Source organism: Salmo salar, chromosome 13 (genome assembly GCF_965601325.2).
Source record: "Salmo salar chromosome 13, fSalSal1, whole genome shotgun sequence".
Taxonomy (NCBI): Eukaryota; Metazoa; Chordata; class Actinopteri; order Salmoniformes; family Salmonidae; genus Salmo; species Salmo salar.
This window is the reverse complement of record NC_138303.1, coordinates 45,128,809-45,149,395: the sequence shown is the minus strand read 5'-3', so window position 1 is coordinate 45,149,395 and position 20,587 is coordinate 45,128,809. Positions and strand designations below refer to the sequence as shown.

Sequence of the window (20,587 nt, the reverse complement as noted above, 5' to 3'; positions counted from 1 at the left end):
TCCGGACTGTGCGCCGTCTCTGCAGGCTCCGGACTGTGCGCCGTCTCTGTCGGTTCCGGACTGTAGGCTGTCTCTGTCGGTTCTGGACTGTAGGACATCGCCGGAAGCACTGGACGGGGAACTGTCGCCGGAAGCTCTGGACGGGGAACTGTCGCCGGAAGCTCTGGACGGGGAACTGTCGCCGGAAGCTCTGGACGGGGAATTGTTGCCGGAAGCTCTGGACGGGGAACTGTCGCCGGAAGCTCTGGACTGGGACTGCGCACTGAAGGCCTGATGCGTGGGGCTGGCTTAGGAGGCGCCAGACTAGTAACCCGCACCACAGGGCTAGTGTGAGGAGCAGGAACAGGACGTACTGGACTGGGCAAGCGCACTAGAGGCCTGATGCGTGGGGCTGGCTTTGGGGATGCCAGAACAGTAACACGCACCACAGGGCTAGTGCGAGGAGCAGGAACAGGATACACTGGGTCTAGAAGACGCACTGGAGGTCTGGAGCGCACAGCCTGCGCAACCCGTCCTGGCTGAGTTGTCACTGTAGCCCTGCACGGGCGGAGTGCTGGCACAGGGCGAACTGGGCTGTGCTGAGGAATGATGGCTGCCGTGCGTAGAGCAGGCGCAGGGTAGCCTGGGCCTAGGAGACACACTGGTGGCCAGATATGCTGAGCAAGCATACTCCTTCCTGGCTGGATGCCCACTCTAGCACGGCACTTGCTGGGGGCTGGTATCGACCGCACCGGACTGTGCGTGCGGATGGGCGAGACCGTGCGCACTTCTGCATAGCACGGTGCTCTCCACACCAAACGCTCCCCATAATAAGCACGAGGAGTTGGCTCAGGTCTATTGCCTGACTTACCCCAACTCCCCGTGTGCCCCCCCCACCCCCCAAAAAAACAATTTGGGGGCTGCCTCCTCACCTCCTGAAATGGCGGATATAATGCCTCATACCTCCGTCATTCTTACTTTGCTGCCTCCAATTCCTCCTTCGGTCGCCGGTACTCCCCAGCCTGCCTCCAAGGTCCCTTTCCATCTAATATTTCCTCCCATGTCCACGACTCCAAATATTTATCCTGCTGCTCCTTCTTCCGCTGCTTGGTCCTCTTTTGGTGGGTGGTTCTGTCTCCGGCCTTTGTAAGGAGTGGACCAAAATGCAGCGCGTATATTGATCATCTTCTTTAATTTATTAAAGAAAAACACTTAAACAAAACAAACGACGAAAACAGTCCAGTAAGGTGCACAGACTATACCGGTAACAACCACCCACAAACACAAGTGAAAACAAACACAACTAAATATGGCCTCCAATTAGAGACAACAACAACCAGCTGCCTCTAATTGGAGGTCATCGACAAAACTAACATAGAAATAGAAAAGCTAGATAAACACATAGAAATAGATAACCTAGAACATAAACCAAAAACCCCGAAACACACAAAACAAACACCCCCTGCCACGCCCTGACCAAACTACAATAAATAACCCCTTTTGACTGGTCAGGACGTGACACTCACCTCTGTCACAGACTGGTCTTCCCTGGCTGCCTGACCCTGCTGAGATCCCTGTCACCATCTATCTGATCCTCCTAAAATGAGGTATGACAAAGAATTATCTTGGTGTACATTTATACATTATATCATCCAAGAATAGAATCAATGGTTCAATAATTGAAATGACCATTATTCCCAGATCCCAGACTGTAGCTTTATGCTTAAAGCTGCTGTCCTATAGCTACTGTAGGTCTAGCCATCAATTCAAGATGGAACTTTGTATCATTCACTGAATATACCGCAAAATTAACTTGAGCTCCATAGACTGGTCTTCCCTGGCTGTCTGACCCTGCTGGACCCCTGTCACCATCTGATCCTGCTAAAACATGATGAGTATAGTGTTGTGTACTAACTACACTATAGGGCACCATTCCCGTGGGATGCCTGCGGGACCTGTAGGTCCTGACAGAGATCATTGCGGCGCAGTCGTCATTTTTTCACACTGCAGGCAGGAGCGGGCGGTCAGACAGACGACTTCAGGATTAAAATATCTTTGCTGTCCCACAGATTCTTTGGAAACTGTCCTTTTTCTGCTTTGTATGCGTCAGCCTAACTATTGTATTAAAAGCACATCTTTTTTGCATTATTCACACACTCAGAATTCACCGCTTCAATTTCAGTAGCCTACCTCTCCTAGTTGGGCGTGAAGCACGGGGCAGTTATCTTTCCAAGGAAATGTACTTCCTAAATAGGCCTATGATTAGGCTATAGTGCCTAGAAATAGGCCAAGATATTGATCACCCATATTTCTCTGTCTAAAAATCTTCCCTCTCCTAAAAGGTAGCCCATAAAAATAGCTCAAGAGAAAGTGCAAGTCTCTCCAACTCTGCTCTCTTCTAACTACATCTAGCATATTGGCTGATACAGCCCAGTAATACAATGTAAGGGCCATGTGAGAATCTCTGGTAATTTAACCTATTTCTTAAATTATTTCTGCCCATTTGATATTGCCTATAGGGCGCAAAATTGCAGGGACCATGGCTGGCAAGTGAGCTGCATCACATTCGACTGAAATAACAGGGTTTGGGACCAGTTCTTGTGTTTGCGTCAGCGGGAGCGGGCAAGAAATCGGTCCGCACAAACTTCTACTGTGCACCATGACAATGAAGCCTGTAATGTTAGAGCTGTTTTTTACTGTGTCAGTGTGAAAAGTAGGGAATTAGCTAGGGAAACTGACAGATCAATAACGTGACATTGACATACTGACTAATAAAACTCACATTGCACTGAAAAAAACGTCAGAATATCAATCTTCAATCGTTTGGCCGATTGTTTCATCGTTGGATTCAGGTCTAGTTTGATTAAGGGAAAAATAATAGCTAATGTAAGCCAACTTTTGGCCAGCTCTCTCTCTAACGGTACATCAACTGGCGAAAGCTTGCCAATTTACTTCTGAAATGGGACAAAACAAAGGCTACAAACATTCCCATACAAACAACTGCTGTAAGATAGTAATAATAGCCGCCTCATATCGCTGTCTGACAGACAACTAGAGGCTGGAGCTTACCTGGCTGTGTTAGCTACTCACTAGCGTAACCTATTCATTCACCTCAGTCGAGAAGTGATGAAACATTAGCTAACATTACATGTCATTTACAATACTAGCTCAGCACTGCGAATAAACACTAGTTTACCAATCAACTAAAGAGTAGCCAGTTTCTGTTCTGCTTCCTTTTACAACTCAGTGAAAGAGCGCAACACATACACACTATGTTCAACTCTCCCATGGTCCAGCCAGTCTTCCAGAACCTTTGCCTTCACACAGCCTGTCAGCCTGCTCTGTGGTGTCCACCCGGTCATAAATCCAGTCCTAAATCCAGTCGGATAAACACTCCAAACAGCCTACCGACCACTCGGATTGCTCTGCATGGTCCTAAAGCACACTGTTGCCGCCTTTTTTAAAATCACATTCCAATGATAAAACTGGGGGGGGACAAAAATGTCATATCAGAATGTGGGGGCGGGACATGTGAAAGTTACAAACCTAAAAAGTAACTTCTATTGCCAACTATGTAAAAATAGCCAACATAAATCCGACAAACAAAAACATTGCAGCCTGCAGGTAGAAAATATCCTGATAAAATTAATATCTTATAAATCCCATTGGCTACACATGGCCTGTCTGCAACGAACTTGAAACAATGTATGAACTATTAACTTTGGTCGGGCATGAAGCTTGTGCTAGCGAACTTGCAACATTTTATACAATATTCTGGGTGCTCACAAGGCCACTTATAATTACAGGGGGAGAGAGGGAGGGGTGAGGAGGTAGGGAAGGGTAGACCCAGTGGGCAACATAAGTATAAAGAAGCCTCTTAGGTTTTAGATTAAAGATACAACGGGGACTAATGGGGTTCAAAGGCAGGCCAAGAGATTCCCTGATTAAAAATAGAAAGAAGTCAGAAGAGAGAGAGAGAAAGAAGAGGCCTCTGACTACAACCTTGAACACATCATTTTGAAAGAATTCCCCTCAGCGATGAATAAAGTACCTATCTATTTATCTAATTAAAAACAGTTCCGAGTTCCAAGTTCCACTGCTGCGACCGTGTCTCAATATACTTTGTGTGGTAGTTACGACAGACAAAGATATAAAGTTTGGCGAACTTTACTGAGCATGTTTCAGTCAGCAGTAGTTACATAGTCAGTCAAGTGAACAAGTTTTCTGTGCGAGTGCATTTGTATTTGCCTTCAAAGGCTCTTCAAACCAGTCGCTCAGAACTGGTGCGTTGAACAAAATCAAAACATATGTGTAATGTTACAAATTGTACTAATGAACGTAAAGTGACAATATCCCACAATTGAAGTTAGGAAAAACAGTAAAGATAAACTACACTCTCGAGGATATGGTTAGGTAAGCTAGCAGACATTCAACAAGTGCATTAATCTGGCACAAATGATCAGCTTTCTTTTAAAGTATGATTGAACTCATCGCCATCATTGGAAATGTTTGGGATTCCTGACGTTTGGTTGGTAACCCCGTGGACACACACACACACACACACACACACACACACACACACACACACACACACACACACGGCACACACACACACACACACACACACACACACACACACACACACACACACACACACACACACACACACACACACACACACACACACACACACACTTCAGAGAGAGAGAGAGAAAAACTCTGGTTCTGCTCTGCTTCTTGTCTCTCAATCACTCCCTACCTGCCTGCTGAGTGACCCAGACAATGGGCCAGGGTTAGAGCGATGCAGCTGTGTTGGGTTGTAAAGCCTGTACAGCGGAACTGGGTTCAAATACTACTTGAAATCATTTCAAATACTTTCTCTGTGCTTGTTTGAACTTGTCTGATTTAATTGATCAATAGAATAGTCCCAAAACTGTAACCCCCACCATCTGGCACTCTAGCCACTACAGAGCAAACATATTTGAAAGATTTTTTAAATATATTTCTAATAGTAATTCAAATCAAATCAAATGTATTTATATAGCCCTTCTTACATCAGCTGATATCTCAAAGTGCTGTACAGAAACCCAGCCTAAAACCCCAAACAGCAAGCAATGCAGGTGTAGAAGCACGGTGGCTAGGAAAAACTCCCTAGAAAGGCCAAAACCTAGGAAGAAACCTAGAGAGGAACCAGGCTATGAGGGGTGGCCAGTCCTCTTCTGGCTGTGCCGGGTGGAGATTATAACAGCACATGGCCAAGATGTTCAAATGTTCATAAATGACCAGCATGGTCAAATAATAATATTCACAGTTGTCGAGGGTGTAACAAGTCAGCACCTCAAGAGTAAATGTCAGTTGGCTTTTCATAGCCAATCATTGAGAGTATCTCTACCGCTCCTGCTGTCTCTAGAGAGTTGAAAACAGCAGGTCTGGGACAGGTAGCACGTCCGGTGAACAGGTCAGGGTTCCATAGCCGCAGGCAGAACAGTTGAAACTGGAGCAGCAGCACGGCCAGGTGAACTGGGGACAGCAAGGAGTCATCATGTCAGGTAGTCCTGAGGCATGGTCCTAGTGCAGCATAAATACTGGAGGCTGAGACAGGAGGGGTCAGGAGACACTGTGGCCCCATCCGACGATACAGGGCCAAACAGGAAGGATATAACCCCACCCACTTTACCAAAGCACAGCCCCCACACCACTAGAGGGATATCTTCAACCACCAACTTACCATCCTGAGACAAGGCCGAGTATAGCCCACAAAGATCTCCGCCACGGCACAACCCAAGGGGGGGCGCCAACCCAGACAGGAAGACCACGTCAGTGACTCAACCCACTCAAGTGACGAACCCCTCCTAGGGTCGGCATGGAAGGACATCAATAAGCCAGTGACTCAGCCCCTGTAATAGGGTTAGAGGCAGAGAATCCCAGTGGAGAGAGGGGATCCGGCCAGGCAGAGACAGCAAGGGCGGTTCGTTGCTCCAGAGCCTTTCCGTTCACCTTCACACTCCTGGGCCAGACTACACTCAATCATAGGACCCACTGAAGAGATGAGTCTTCAGTAAAGACTTAAAGGTTGAGACCGAGTCTGCATCTCTCACATGGGTAGGCAGACTATTCCATAAAAATTGAGCTCTATGGGAGAAAGCCCTGCCTCCAGCTGTTTGCTTAGAAATTCTAGGGACAATTAGGAGGCCTGCGTCTTGTGACCGTAGCGTACGTGTAGATATACACGGCAGGACCAAATCGGAAAGATAGGTAGGAGCAAGCCCATGTAATGCTTTGTAGGTTAGTAGTAAAACCTTGAAATCAGCCCTTGCCTTAACAGGAAGCCAGTGTAGGGAGGCTAACACTGGAGTAATATGATCAAATTTTTTGTTTTTAGTCAGGATTCTAGCAGCCGTATTTAGCACTAACTGAAGTTTATTTAGTGCTTTATCTGGGTAGCCGGAAAGTAGAGCATTGCAGTAGTCCAACCTAGAAGTAACAAAAGCATGGATTAATTTTTCTGCATCATTTGTGGACAGAAAGTTTCTGATTTTTGCAATGTTACGTAGATGGAAAAAAGCTGCCCTTGAAACAGTCTTGATATGTTCTTCAAAAGAGAGATCAGGGTCCAGAGTAACGACGAGGTCCTTCACAGTTTTATTTGAGACGACTGTACAACCATCAAGATTAATTGTCAGATTTAACAGAAGATCTCTTTGTTTCTTGGGAACCCAGGTCTTCTCTATAGATACATTCTTCTGGCAGAGAGCAGCACAGTTGCTAACACTTTAGAAGAATAAGTCATGCTGTATTATCACACATACCAGGCTGTGTGAACGTTATTACTGGCAGCAAATTGCACATTAAGTGGCTGTGGTACGACTGAGTGCAAACCTTGTAATTTCTTGTTAGTCACACTAAATTAAAATATAATTCGAGCAGAGCTACATTAATTCAGTTTCCAAATATATATTTCCAGAACAATCTGACCTCTAACTCTCAAAGTGAGTACTGTACCTTGGAATGCCATCAGGGTAAATATGACTTTGTTCTTAAGTTAGTCGCCTGCTATTTGAATGAAGAATTGTACAACTTGCACCTTTAAATAAAGGTCAAATAAATACTGTAACAAGTATATTACAAATATTCCATCTAATTAACGTTCCCCTGATAACGTCAGGTCATACCTGCTGTCACCATAGTAATTATAGTATCATTATGACCTCATTTCCTGTCCTTTCTTCTTCTTCTCCTTTTGTTCACCCTCTCCTCCTCCTCCTGTCTTATCTTTCATCTCTCTTCAATTCTTCAGTTCCCTCAGCTTCCCCTTCGCTCGCTCTCTCCTTCCTCTCACCACTCTCTCGCTCTCCCACCACCCCCTCACCCTATTCTCCCCCTCTCCTCCTCCTCCTCTCTCCCTCTGTCTATTTATTTGGTCAAAGCTTCTCCCTATCCCACGACTTCATTTCCCTGATTATCAGTTTCATTCATATCAATTATGTTATTATTTACTTTTGTGCTATTTATTTATAATAGGGAGAAAATAAACTGGATTTTAATGGGATCAAGAGAGTGTGATTGGAGGGGAGAGAAAGAATGGTATAAACAAGGGATGAGAGAGAGATAAGAGCAAAGGTGAAGGACTAAAATGTGGTGGGAGAGAGGGATAGAGAAAGAGAGGGATACAGGGAGAGTGGGATAGAGGGAGAAGCTGTCAAATCGAGCCAGGGAAAGTATGAGAAAGAAAACAAATTGAAAACAGGACTTACGTCAGAAAGAAGGAGAATTAGTTAGACAGACCAACAGACAGGTTGTAGAACTGTTACATAAAAGCACAGCTTTACTGAACTACATACATACTGACAGCACCTCAAATGGCACCCTATTCACTATTCAGAGCACTGCATTTAGACACAGAGTTGACATTGAAGCATTTATTTTAAGTTTGAACAATCATTATAATCTCAATCTGAAAACATTCAATCTAATGATAAGACCATCATGTTGTTGCATTTGCCGTTTGTTTTTCTTTTTTAAGCACTTTGAGATTATTTCTGTAAGGAAAAGCACTCTAGAAGGTAAGCAAGACAACAGTCTCCGCACGAATAATGCAGCACCCCCCTTGGACCAATTGAGATATCGCGTGTGACTAACAAATGTCAGTTAATTAGTATAGCTCCCGCCTTGGGCCAATCCGTTTCATTTAGTAAACGCCGGATCTTTATGGCAAGATGCATCATTCACCTAACTTTAGTCAAAATCGTCCCAGTGCTGTCTGAGATATGGCGTGTGACTAGCGTACGAACGAATTAAGATAAATCAACCGTCCCCTCCGTGATTTCATCGTGGACGATTGTTATTATCACGTTTGTTTCATAATGAGGCCTGTAAAAGCTATTTATATCCTCATGACAAAACATATCAGGAAGAAGATCCCAATCAATGAAACAAAGTGTTCTTCCAGTTTGTCTAGAGAGAGACCCTGGAAGAAATCAAAGAAAGATGGTCGAAGTATTGGCAAGAAGTCTGGACAGAGAGTGCTAAGACGTAAGAAGGGAGGGAAGGGGGATAGTAAGACTACTCGTCTGTCCAACAAATTAGAAGGCAATTGAAGATCATTTAATAAAAATTGGATTAACCAAACCTAACAAACCATCAGTTTATTAACAAATCTTAGCCGCAATGTTTATTGCAAACAAACAGAGGATGCTTGTGACTTGCATGATCCGGTATAGAACAAGGCTGGACTATAGGACTATAGGTCATTTCCGCAGGCCCTGTGCCCTCTTTGCCCTATCTCCCTCCAAAACAAACACAGGGCGAGATTTTATCATTATTCGTTTTATGAGGTTTCTGTTGTTTGGTTTTTGTTTTACGCAGGCATGGAAACCATCTCCGGGGAAATGGGTTGGAATGGATCAGGCCACTCCTCTCTGGCATCCGTGACAACAGGAAGAACCAACCTCACTTCCTCCCTCTTCTCCAACTTCACATCCCTTAACAGTTCTCATGAAGGGACAGGGTCCTATTACTGGATTATCCCCGAGAACGCCTCAGCCACCACGCCCCATGCCTTACCCCAGCCCAGGATGAGGAATCTGGGTCTGGCCCGGGCGGAGATAGGGGTCCTGGGCTTGGTGCTGGCCCTCACTACCCTAGGGAATGGCTTCGTACTGTGGGTGCTGCTCCGCAGGAGGAAACACAACGCTCCCATGCATCTGTTCATGGTCAACCTGTGTCTGGCTGACCTGGTGGTGGCGCTGTTCCAGGTGAGACTGACACCTCAGAGATTAGAGTCGACTCCAGTTCTCTTGGGATTAACCCCAGCCCTGTTTTGATTGCTAGGCACCACATGTATACAGTAGTCAACATCAGTAACCTATGAGTGACTTAAATCACAATGACATGGAGAGTGTGGTGAAGCTAACATGACCAAGTTGCTCTGGATAAGAGCGTCTGCTAAATGACTCAAATGTAATGATTCTGTCCCTTCTAGTCTGTTTAACAATATGAATTAGTCAACTATTCATACAACTCGAAATCATTGTTACAGATATATGATCTTCATTTATTATGTTGCTGCAAATTTTCCTGCAAACTTCTAGTGTATTTGAGTTTTAAAAGGCTTCTGAAGTTAGTAATTTTCACGTTGAAATTTTAGGCTTGATTTGACATAATGAAAAATGTAGCAATCCCTACCAAAATGTCCATTATAATCCACATTATAATTCACGTTTTCTGTTGCTGATGGATTATTTTCCTGCTGTAGCAAACTGGCTCAAATTAAGATCCTACATCTGTATATGGCCGTCCTAAATGACTAACACACATTCGCCTAATATTGTATGGTGGGTGCAGTTCTCAAAATGCAGTGGAAATGGCGTCAGCATTTAAATAAATATTATTATTCCATTGCTATGGCTGTCAGTCTACTCTGTTTCAATGTCCACACTAGCATGCATTGATTCATGGATTCTAAGTAGTATGCTAGTATCTAACATAGCCACGCTAAATTTTCTCTTATTTCCTGTCGGCCCCTCAGGTTTTTCCCCAGCTGATGTGGGACATCACAGAAAGGTTCCAGGGGCCGGATTTTCTGTGTCGCTCAGTAAAGTACCTGCAGATCGTAGGGATGTTCGCGTCCTCCTATATGATCGTAGCCATGACAGTGGACCGGCACTATGCCATCTGCTGCCCACTGCAGGCCTATCGTGGTGGGTCCGTGTCCCGCTGGAACACCCCTATTATGATGGCCTGGGGCCTGGCCTTACTTCTCTCTATACCACAGGTAGGAGCACTATCACTGACCTCTGACCCCCTGGCCCTGCTGCTCCCCGTACCACAGGCAGGTAGGAACACCGAGCCTAAGCTTGAACCTAAGCCTTAACCTCTAACTCTAACTCCATCACGACTGCCTGGCCCTGCTGCTCTCCCTACCACAGGTTGGTACTGTAGGGGACAGTTAGCCTAACCTTAGTTTTATGTCCACATCTCAACTAAACCCTATCCCTAAACCCACATCCCAGCTCAACCCTAACTCTAGCTTCATGTCCGCATCCCAGCTCAACCCTAACCCTAACCCTAGATTCATGTCCACATCTCAGCTCAACCCTAACCCTAAACCTAGCTTCATGTCCACATCTCAGCTCAACCCTAACCCTAGCTTCATGTCCACATCCCAGCTCAACCCTAACCCTAACTTCATGTCCACATCTCAGCTTAACCCTAACCCTAAACCTAGCTTCATGTCCACATCTCACCTTAACCCTAACCCTAAACCTAGCTTCATGTCCACATCTCAGCTCAACCCTAAACCTAGCTTCATGTCCACATCTCAGCTCAACCCTAACCCTAAACCTAGCTTCATGTCCACATCTCAGCTCAACCCTAACCCTAAACCTAGCTTCATGTCCACATCCCAGCTCAACCCTAACCAGTGTCGCTTCGTGCTGTTTAATAATAAGGAGGACGATTTTTAATTTTGGTTAGCGAGGCTTTATTTCTATTACAGCATATAGGATGACTGTCATTCCTATTCCATTCACCCAGTTCAATGTAACATTGATGGATTTAGGCGACTACATGATACTCAAATTTACCCTATACTCATTATGACATTACAACCTAGCCTACAAATGAACATTTATAACGTAGCTAACGTAAATAGCATTCCTCTCTGTTTAAGACACGTTTTATTTCTAGATTTATATTACCAAAACACATTCTCATTTACATTAATGACCTGGAAAATAATTACAGGGGAAAAGAGGGGGGGATGAATGAGCCAATTGGAAGACGGGGATGATTAGGTGGCCATGATGGTATGAGGGCCAGATTGGGAATTTGCCCAGGACACCGCGGTTAACACCCCTACTCTTATGATAAGTGCCATGGGATCTTTAGTGACAGGACACCCATTCAACGTCCCATCTGTAAGACGGCACCCTACACAGGGCAATGTCCCCAATCACTGCCCTGGGCAATGGGATATTATTTTAGATCAGAGGAGAGTGCCTCCTACTGCAACACCACTTCCAGCAGCATCTGGTCTCCCATCCAGGGACAGACCAGGACCAACCCTGCTTAGCGCTCTCCCTCCCTCTCTCTCGTTCAAAACTGTTCAACTATTGTTTTTCTCTCTCTTTGAATCTACTACTCACCACATTTTATGGACTGCAGTGCTAGCTAGCTGTAGCTTATGCCTTCAGTACTAGATTAATTCTTTGAGCCTTTGATTGGATGAACAAGATGTTATTTCATACTGCAAGAAAAGTTGTCATAATTACTGTGTAAGTCTATGGAAGGAGGTGAGAACCACAGGCCTCCTAGGTTTTGTATTAAAGTCAGTGTATCCAGAGGAGTACAGAAAATAGCTGTCCTCCAGCTACACCATGGTGCCACCCTAGAGGGTGCTGTTGAGGCTACTGTAGACCTTCATTGCAAAACAGTGATCTGGTGACGTGATGTATATTTACTATGGATTTATCTCAAACGTTTCACCATTTTTATTTTTCAGAAATGTACTGAGTAGGATGGTCCTCCCCTTCCTCCACTGAAGAGCCTCCACTGACCCTAACCCTCAACCACAACCCTATCCCTAGCTTCATGTCCACATCCGAGCTCAACCCTAACCCTAGCCTCAAACACAACCCTAACATGACAGCCTCTGCCCACTTACCATTTACTTGAACTTTCACACAACCATTTACATATGTTCTGCCCTTGAGGCAGAGCTGCCCTCAGAACAATATAGAGGTAGGGACACTGGCCCCGCTGATCAGTATAGGCTACCTGGGGTGTGTACCAGGGACAGCTAGATGACATGCTGGCTCAGGAAATTAAGTCTCAATGGGACACTCCTGCCCTGACCCCAGGGCCTGCAGTCACATTTAAGATGGTCCATTTTTAGGCGTATCATGAGATCAGTGGAAGTTTCCTGGACAGTGTGGTCTCCTGTTCTGTTAGTTGTGAAGGAAATTGATGTTTGGTTTGGTTTTGACTCCCTCACCCCTCACTCTTCCTTCCTCCCCTCCCTCCACTCCCCACACTCTCCCTCCTCCAACAATCCCCTCTCCCCAGTTGTTCATCTTCTCGCAGTCAGAGGTGTCTCCAGGAGAGTTTGAGTGCTGGGCTCACTTCGCTGAGCCGTGGGGACTCAAGGCCTACATCACCTGGATGACCCTTGCAGTGTTCTTACTGCCAGCACTAATCATTACTGTCTGCCAGGTACTGTCTACTACTGAAACAGACGCACACACATGCACACACACTGCCAGGCTTAATGATCACTGTCTGTCAGGTACGACGACAAGGACACAACACAGTGTGACCACAGAACAAAAATACAATATAAATGTATCCTTTTTCCACATTGACAGGCACAGCGTTAACCGTGGTGCAATGCCCTTGGAGGGTGCCTGGGATCAGAGACCAGCTGCCCTCCGTTTACCAGTTCACTTCCTATTTCATTATCCTTAAGGCTCTGGTCAAAAGTAGTGCGCTATATAGGGAACAGAGTGAAGTTTGGGATGCACTCCATATCTCTAAGCTATTGGCTACCTGCCACCCCCGAGAACATACAAAACACAGAATTAAAAAATTGATTTTGCATGAATAACATTTGCTGTGTTTTGATGGAGCGGTTTTTGGTAGGCACTGTTGAATAAGCTGCAGGGAGTCAGTTCTATCAGATCAAGGACAGACCGGACAGCTGGTGGGGTAGATGGGGTGGCTGTACTGGCTGGTGTTGTGTAGCGTCCCGTGGGGGATAGAGACATTCTGGGTTACCTCCCTCTGGTCCAGTCAGACTCAGAGAGAGAGCAAGCTGCTCTATTTAAGGAAAGATATTTCCAGGGTCCGGCTATTTGCTGTTTCCCTGGCCTAATTAACACCGCCCACTGTAGACCTACTGCTGTGTGGCTGGCCTGTCAGAACACTACCCACTGTGAGGGACCCAGCGAGGAACCAGAATAACAGTCAATTGAACAAGATCCCAGCCAAAGATTAGGGACATTGAATTATTTTTTGTTTAATTACAAGTGTAGAGCAGGGTTTAAATACTATTTAAAATCTTTCGAATACTTAGAGTGTGTGATTTATTCTGCCTGGAGTTCCCCCGATGGGCGAGTTTGGTGTTTTGGCAATATTCTATTGGTTCCATTATGCTAGGCAAGCTCAGTCAAAACAGCTTAAGTATTTTAAATTATTTAAAGTCGTGTTTGAACCCAGATCTGATCAAGTGACCTCCTTGCTAACATGGTTTGGCAAGACATTGTTCTAAGACCCAGTTTCTCATGACCTGCTGGGGTCTTGTGCTTTTTCAGGAAACAGAATCTAGGACATTTAATTGAGTTAGAAAGGTCTGTGTTTGGTGTCTGTGTTGGGATGATTAGGTTTAGAAATCGGTTCCAAAATACTTCTCTATGTGCACTCTTTTAATGTCTAAGTACATTTGTTCTATTAGTATCTACAGGTAACTGCCAAAATAAAGGAAACACCAACATAAAGTATCTTTAGGGCGTTGGGCCACCATAACCCGCCAGAACAGCTTCAATGCACCTTAGCATAGATTCTACAAGTGTCTGAAACTCTATTGGAGGGATGCAACACCATTCTGAGATTAATCCCATCATTTGGTGTTTTGTTGATGGTGGTGAAAAATGCTGTCTCAGGCACCGCTCCAGAATCTCCCATAAGTGTTCAATTGGGTTGAGATCTGGTGACAGACACATACACAAACCCTTTAAACACTATGCACTTTTGAGACCCTTCTTTCAAAGTCACTGAGATCTCTTATTCTAGCTATGGTAGCCAAAATAATGGACGACTGGGCATTTTTATACATGATCCTAAGCATGATGGGATGTTAACTGCTTAATTAACTGAGGAATCTGTGTGGAAGCATCTGCTTTCAATATACTTTGTATCCCTCATTTACTCAAGTGTTTCCTCTATTTTGGAAGTTAGCTGTACGTTTATATTAGTTGTATGTATTTTACTCTTTTAGTATCTAGCTACATACTTCAGACATATTCAGACTCATTAAGACACATTCATTAATTAATCCATTCAATCATTCACTCATTCATCTATTTCTTTCTCATTCCAGATCCGGATCTTCAGAGAGATTCACAACAACATCTATCTGAAGTCAGAGAGGATGGTGTCAGCAGAGCTCAAGAAGAACAACGATGTCATCTTCCACTTCCACAGAGTCAAAAAGGACGACGACAGAGCGACCAGGGAGCAGGGGAGGGGGGGATGCAGAGGGGGGAGAGGAGCAGGAGGGGAACAGCTTCTAAAGACTATGAACAACAACCCCTCCAGCACTTTCTGTAACCCTCTCTTACCGCTCTCTCCCCAGTCTACTACAGCTGTTGTGCCCTCAGAGTGCTATCCCTACCTGTCCCCCTCTCCACAATACAGCAGCTGTCACAACAACCACACAGCAGCAACACAGCAAAGCCCCTTCAACACCCCAGATAACCTAACCCTCCCCTCCAACCCCGGCCTCAGTGACCAAAGGGTCTCCAGTACAGCTGTAGTTCCCCCATCATGTGACACGTGCTCACATGGATCCCATGGCCCAGTCACCTCAGGTGGTTGTGGTGGTGGTTCAGTGCCTCCTAACAATGGTGGATGCTACTGTCATGAGTCCTACACATCCTTCGAGCTCCCATCCTCCCCCCGGTGTGTCTCCTCTCCACGCCCATCGCTGGAGTACCCTCCCCCACCCCCCCGGGCCCTGACGCCCCCCTCCATCTCTAACGCCATGTCTAAGACGGTGAGGATGACTCTGGTGATAGTGTTGGTCTACACAGTCTGCTGGTCCCCCTTCTTCATCGTTCAGCTGTGGGCTGCCTGGGACCCCAACCCTCCGGACCAAGGTTAGAGATCGAAGACGCACGCACACAGAAACACACTTACTAAGCACACAAAGCATACTGAGCTCCACTGTATGTCCAAATATTTGGGTCACTGAGGTTAAAAATATGTTATTGTCTTCATATCCACAATGTTGGGGAGTAGTGAACTACATGTAGTTCAACTAGTAATTTCACTACATTTTACAGTAGCTTAGTGGTAGTTGAACTGAATTCAAATCTAGGTAGTGTTTTCAGTAGTTAAAACCTCTCTAGGGGGTGTGGAACGCTACCGTCCCACCTGGCCAACATCCAGTGAAATTGCAGAGCGCCAAATTCAAAAACAGAAACACTCATTATAAAAAGTAATAAAACATACAAGTGTTATACATCGGTTTAAAGATTCACTTCTTGTTAATCCAACCACGATGTCAGATTTCAAAAAGGCTTTACGGCGAAAGCATACCATGCGATTATCTGAGAACAGCGCCCAGCAGACAAATCATTACAAACAGTTACCAGCCAAGTAGAGGAGTTGCACAAGTCAGAAATAGTGATAAAATGAATCACTTACCTTTGAGGACCTTCATATGGTTGCACTCACAAGACTCCCATTTACTCAATAAATGTTTGTTTTGTTCGATAAAGTCCCTCTTTATATCCAAAAACCTCCGTTTTGTTCGCGCGTTTTGTTCAGTAATCCACAGGCTCAAAGGCAGTCACAACAGACAGACGAAAAATCAGAAAAGTATCAGTAAAGTTCGTAGAAACATGTCAAACGATGTTTATAATCAATCCTCAGGTTGTTTTTAGTCATAATAATCAATAACATTTCAACCGGACAATAGCTTCGTCAATATAAAAGGAAAACAAGAAAGGCGTGCTTTTGGTCGTGCGCATGAAAAACCTCTGGGACACTGCAGTGTCCACTCATTCATAGTGGTCTTACTCCTTCATTTTTCAGAATACAAGCCTGAAACTATTTCTAAAGACTGCTGACATCTAGTGAAAGCCATAGGAAGTGCAATTTGAGTCCTAAGTCAATGGATACTGTAATGGCATTCAATAGAAAACTACAAACATAAAGAAATCCCACTTCCTGGATGAATTTCTCTCAGGTTTTCATTTTACATTTACATTTTAGTCATTTAGCAGACGCTCTTATCCAGAGCGACTTACAAATTTTCGCCTGCCATATCAGTTCTATTATACTCACAGACATTATTTTAACAGTTTTGGAAACTTTGGAGTGTTTTCTATCCAAATCTACCAATTATATGCATATCCTAGCAGGCAGTTTACTTTGGCCCCGCTTTTCATCCGGAGGTGAAAATAGTGCCCCCTACCCTAGTGAAGTTAAAGGTCGATTCCGCCACTTCTCAACCTCATATTCACTATCTCCAGCACCATACCAGTATCTACACATGTAAAAACAGCACGGTTATATGAGCCGTAGTTAAAAAGATAAGAAGAAAGTTCCTAAAAAATGGTTCTCTGTGACATCACATTTCTTAAAAGTAAGAAAAACGTTCAACAAGTTTCTGGCCAATAGGAGGGTATTTTCTTGCTCCACGCGTCACCTCAATTCTCATAGTATTTGAAAATCATTGATGTCATCGAGTAGAACTTTTTAACTTTATAGTTTTTTCTACAAAATGTAAAAATGCACAGTTTTCACGTATGTAGACACTGGTATTGTGCTGGATTAATGAAAATGAGGTTGAAAGGTGATGGAATTGCACTTTAATTACTTTTAGCCATGTAGTGGTGTAGCTAACTACTGGAACTACAAACCATTTTTTTGCAAAAAGAAAAAAATGGGTAAAGTAGGCTATAATTTTCTTTCTTTTTCTTTATCAGACCTGCCTAATTCTCACTTGAAACATTGTTTTTGTGTTGAAATCCTACAGTCCCACTTTCATGCTGGCATGTTTTGGACTTCTAACACCTTGTTAAACACCTACAGACTTCTGGGTTGTACCATTGGATCTGTCTATTTCTACTACATCCATTGATACCAACCAGTAGTCTGTGTGATTAACGGAGGCTGGGCTAGAGTGGTGTTTGTGAGACAAGGGCCGGGGTAGGTTCTTCTGACATCATATGACCCCAAAGTGATCTGTGCTTGCAATTTACAGTCTATGACATTTCAGATTTACATATGATAATTTTTCACGAAGTACTTTTTCAAAGTAACTTTAGTTCAGTAAACTATATTTTTCATAGGGGTAGCTTGAGTGAAAGAAGTTAAGCTACAGTGTGAAGTAATTGGTAGTAGGGATGCACCGATATTAAATTTTTGGCCAATACCGATATTTTCATTGCTCAAAAAAACCCGATACCAATCACCGATATTTAAAATTTTAACAGCCTTTTAAGCATTCTAGTATATTTAAATGGTTAACACACACACACACACACACACTGACCAAAAAGTTCTTTTGTTGACATTTACGTATGTCCCTATTACCAGTAAAACATAATCAAAACCTATTTCTTTCACTTACTTGCTGTGCTGTTTCGTTGTTCACTTGTTCAGTCTCAACCAGGATTTCATCATACATGTCAAGCAGTGAAGTTTCAGCTCTGTCTGTCTGTGGCCTCTCTTCCTCGGTGCGCACTGTCACTGTGTCCGTTTCCATCTTGTCCAGCTGTGTCTGTAACATTTCACGTAAACCCTGTTTCTTGTCTGCATCGAAGTAGCGGCCCTTGTACCTAGCATCGAGAATGTGGCGACACAGTAAAGAGGCTCAGAGAGAATGCCACCGAATCGCTTCTGGGTGGGCAGTTTTGTTGAGCAGGCGTTTCAATGCCATGACAGAGGGTATCACGTCTGCTGCAGACACTGTTGATGAGCTTATTTCTCCAGTCAGTTGTTCGAATGGAGCTAGGAGTGTGTTCATGTTTCCAAGTTTCAAACACGTTCTCAAATACCATTGAAATGGCAGCAGCGGTATGACAACCAGCACATTCTTGAGCATGCAATAGGGCTTTCCTCAGTACAAAATCCTCGTAGACCCACTGTGCTGTCAGACTCAGCATGCTCATGGGGCTGGCATCGCTGGTCCAAATGTTAGTCAATCGTGAAGCTAATAGCAGTGACTCCCATAGCAAGTAGCTCAGGGATGTGCATTTCAACAATACAAATGTAACTCCGGTAGGGCAACATCTGAAAAATAACGCCTACTTGGTAGTGTGTACCGGGGCTTGAGGTGCTCGACCAGTCGGCGAAAGCCACCATCATCCATGACAGAGAACGGTTGATTGTCAAGGGCAATGAATTCCATTATCTTGGCATTAATGGATGTCGCCTTTGAGTTGTCTCGCTGAAATTTTCTTACTCTTTCAAATGACTGCTCGACTTGAACTGGTTTAGTTGTTGGAAGTGTGCTCTAAGTATTTTTCTGCTTTTGTTCTGTGTAGCACTGTATTTTTCGTGGCGTCATTACGTCATCTACCTACGTTATGTAGGTATGCACTTCAGCTGTGACATCGGTTTTGCACATCGGCGTTAAACTAGACATCGGGCCATTTTTACCTAATATCGGCCGATTCCAATATGCTTACCGATATATCGTGCATCCCTAACTGGTAGCTTGGTAAACTATCTTTTCAGAGTAGCTTCCCCAACACTGCATATCCAGAATAATGAAGGCTGGTGAGGAGAGGATGTCTCATAATAATGTCTGGAATGGTATAAATGAAATAGTATCAAACACATGTTAACCATATGTTAGATGCGTTTGATACCATTCCATTGATTCCATTGCAGCCTTTACTATGAGCCCTTCCTCCGATTTCAAGTGCCACCAGCCACAACTGATCTAGAACTAGAATTTATTTAAGGTCACCATAACATAACTCAACTCAACTAACACTATGTCAGGTGTTTGCTTACAAATTCAACACTGTGGATTACTTTTTTCTTCTCTCATCTGAAGCAGAACACACTGGCATGCACACACACACACACACACACACACACACACACACACACACACACACACACACACACACACACACACACACACACACACACACACACACACACACACACACACACACACACACACCTCAGTGTCAGTAAATAGCCTGTTTATATCTCCTGTTGCTCACACCCCAGACAGATGTTGACATTTCATCAACAATAGCATCTGCCAACAGCTCGCACACAGAGTTAAACACACACATGAATAGGCACCCAACGCACGCAAACACGCACACATAAGTCATCATGCACACACCGATTGCTATCAGCTGTGTAGTCTCTAGTCAACCCCCAGCTCCTTTTATCTTCCTAAACTGGCAATAGTAAAGAGGGAGGAGGCCAGTGCTTGGTGTCCTACTTATTACATAAAAACGGCATGTTAGAAGTAGAAAGTGGCCAAAGGAAATAGGTAAAGTTTAGAGATTTTTGTTCCAGAAGGAAATTTACAGCACATCTAATAGTGCCAGAGAGAAACTAAAATGGAAAACCATAAACAGTTTGTTTCCACACTGAATACTGGTACTGTTAAATAGTCACTACTCTCTGAAGAGGAGGAAGGGGACCATGACCTCGATCTCTCCATGCCTGCGTCACAAATGGCACCCTATTCCCTATATTGTGCACTTGAACAATACTAAGAGATATACTAGAGAGCTATATCTGCCAGTGGATGCGGTACAGCCGCCACAGGTCTGTCCAGCAAGAACAAGTCTTCAGAACAGGTTTATTACAGATAAGGGTTCACCACACCATACTCCTTGATTGACAGTGCTCACAGTGGAAGTGAGAGTGTATAAAAGTGTTTCTATGGAACAGAATAGAAAGGAATTACCACGAGTATAGGCTTACGTACAATATACAGGCCCAGTAGACTGTGGTGGTATTCGTGCTAGTATCTAGAATACACATAAATACACAATCTCTATACTGCTTATGCCAAGATATAATGTAAGGGGCAAAACAAAATGCATAGGCTACAGTAACACACTTACAGGACAAAAGCCCAATTATTGGTAACCATATGATAACTATACATCAATTGAATGACATAGCAAGTAACTGAAATGTGACTGCAATCTACCCAAGATCTGCGCATGTGCAGGAGACCACAACAAGGAGGCACAGGCTAAGGCTAAGAAGGCACAGGCTAAATTAGGTTACATACATAAGACTAAATATATGGTGCAAGGTAGCATGAGGCTAAATAAAGGTTGTAATTGTCCATAAACACGGCTATAATTGTGCCACTGGAGAACCAAGAAATGAAGAGCGA

The 20,587-nt window shown here is 44.2% G+C and overlaps 1 protein-coding gene across 2 annotated transcripts in view; it reads left to right on the top strand.

The window, feature by feature from the left end:
- LOC106567019 (vasopressin V2 receptor) overlaps window positions 1-20,587 on the top strand; it is a 57,836-nt gene that overhangs the window by 27,339 nt on the left and 9,910 nt on the right. For both annotated transcript variants that reach the window (XM_014135793.3, XM_014135792.3), the window contains exons 3-6: window positions 8,845-9,233; window positions 10,007-10,252; window positions 12,544-12,690; window positions 14,573-15,350. In XM_014135793.3, coding sequence (XP_013991268.1) covers window positions 8,847-9,233; window positions 10,007-10,252; window positions 12,544-12,690; window positions 14,573-15,350 — 1,558 coding nt within the window. In that variant the 5' untranslated portion in view covers window positions 8,845-8,846. The remainder of the gene's footprint in view (window positions 1-8,844; window positions 9,234-10,006; window positions 10,253-12,543; window positions 12,691-14,572; window positions 15,351-20,587) is intronic.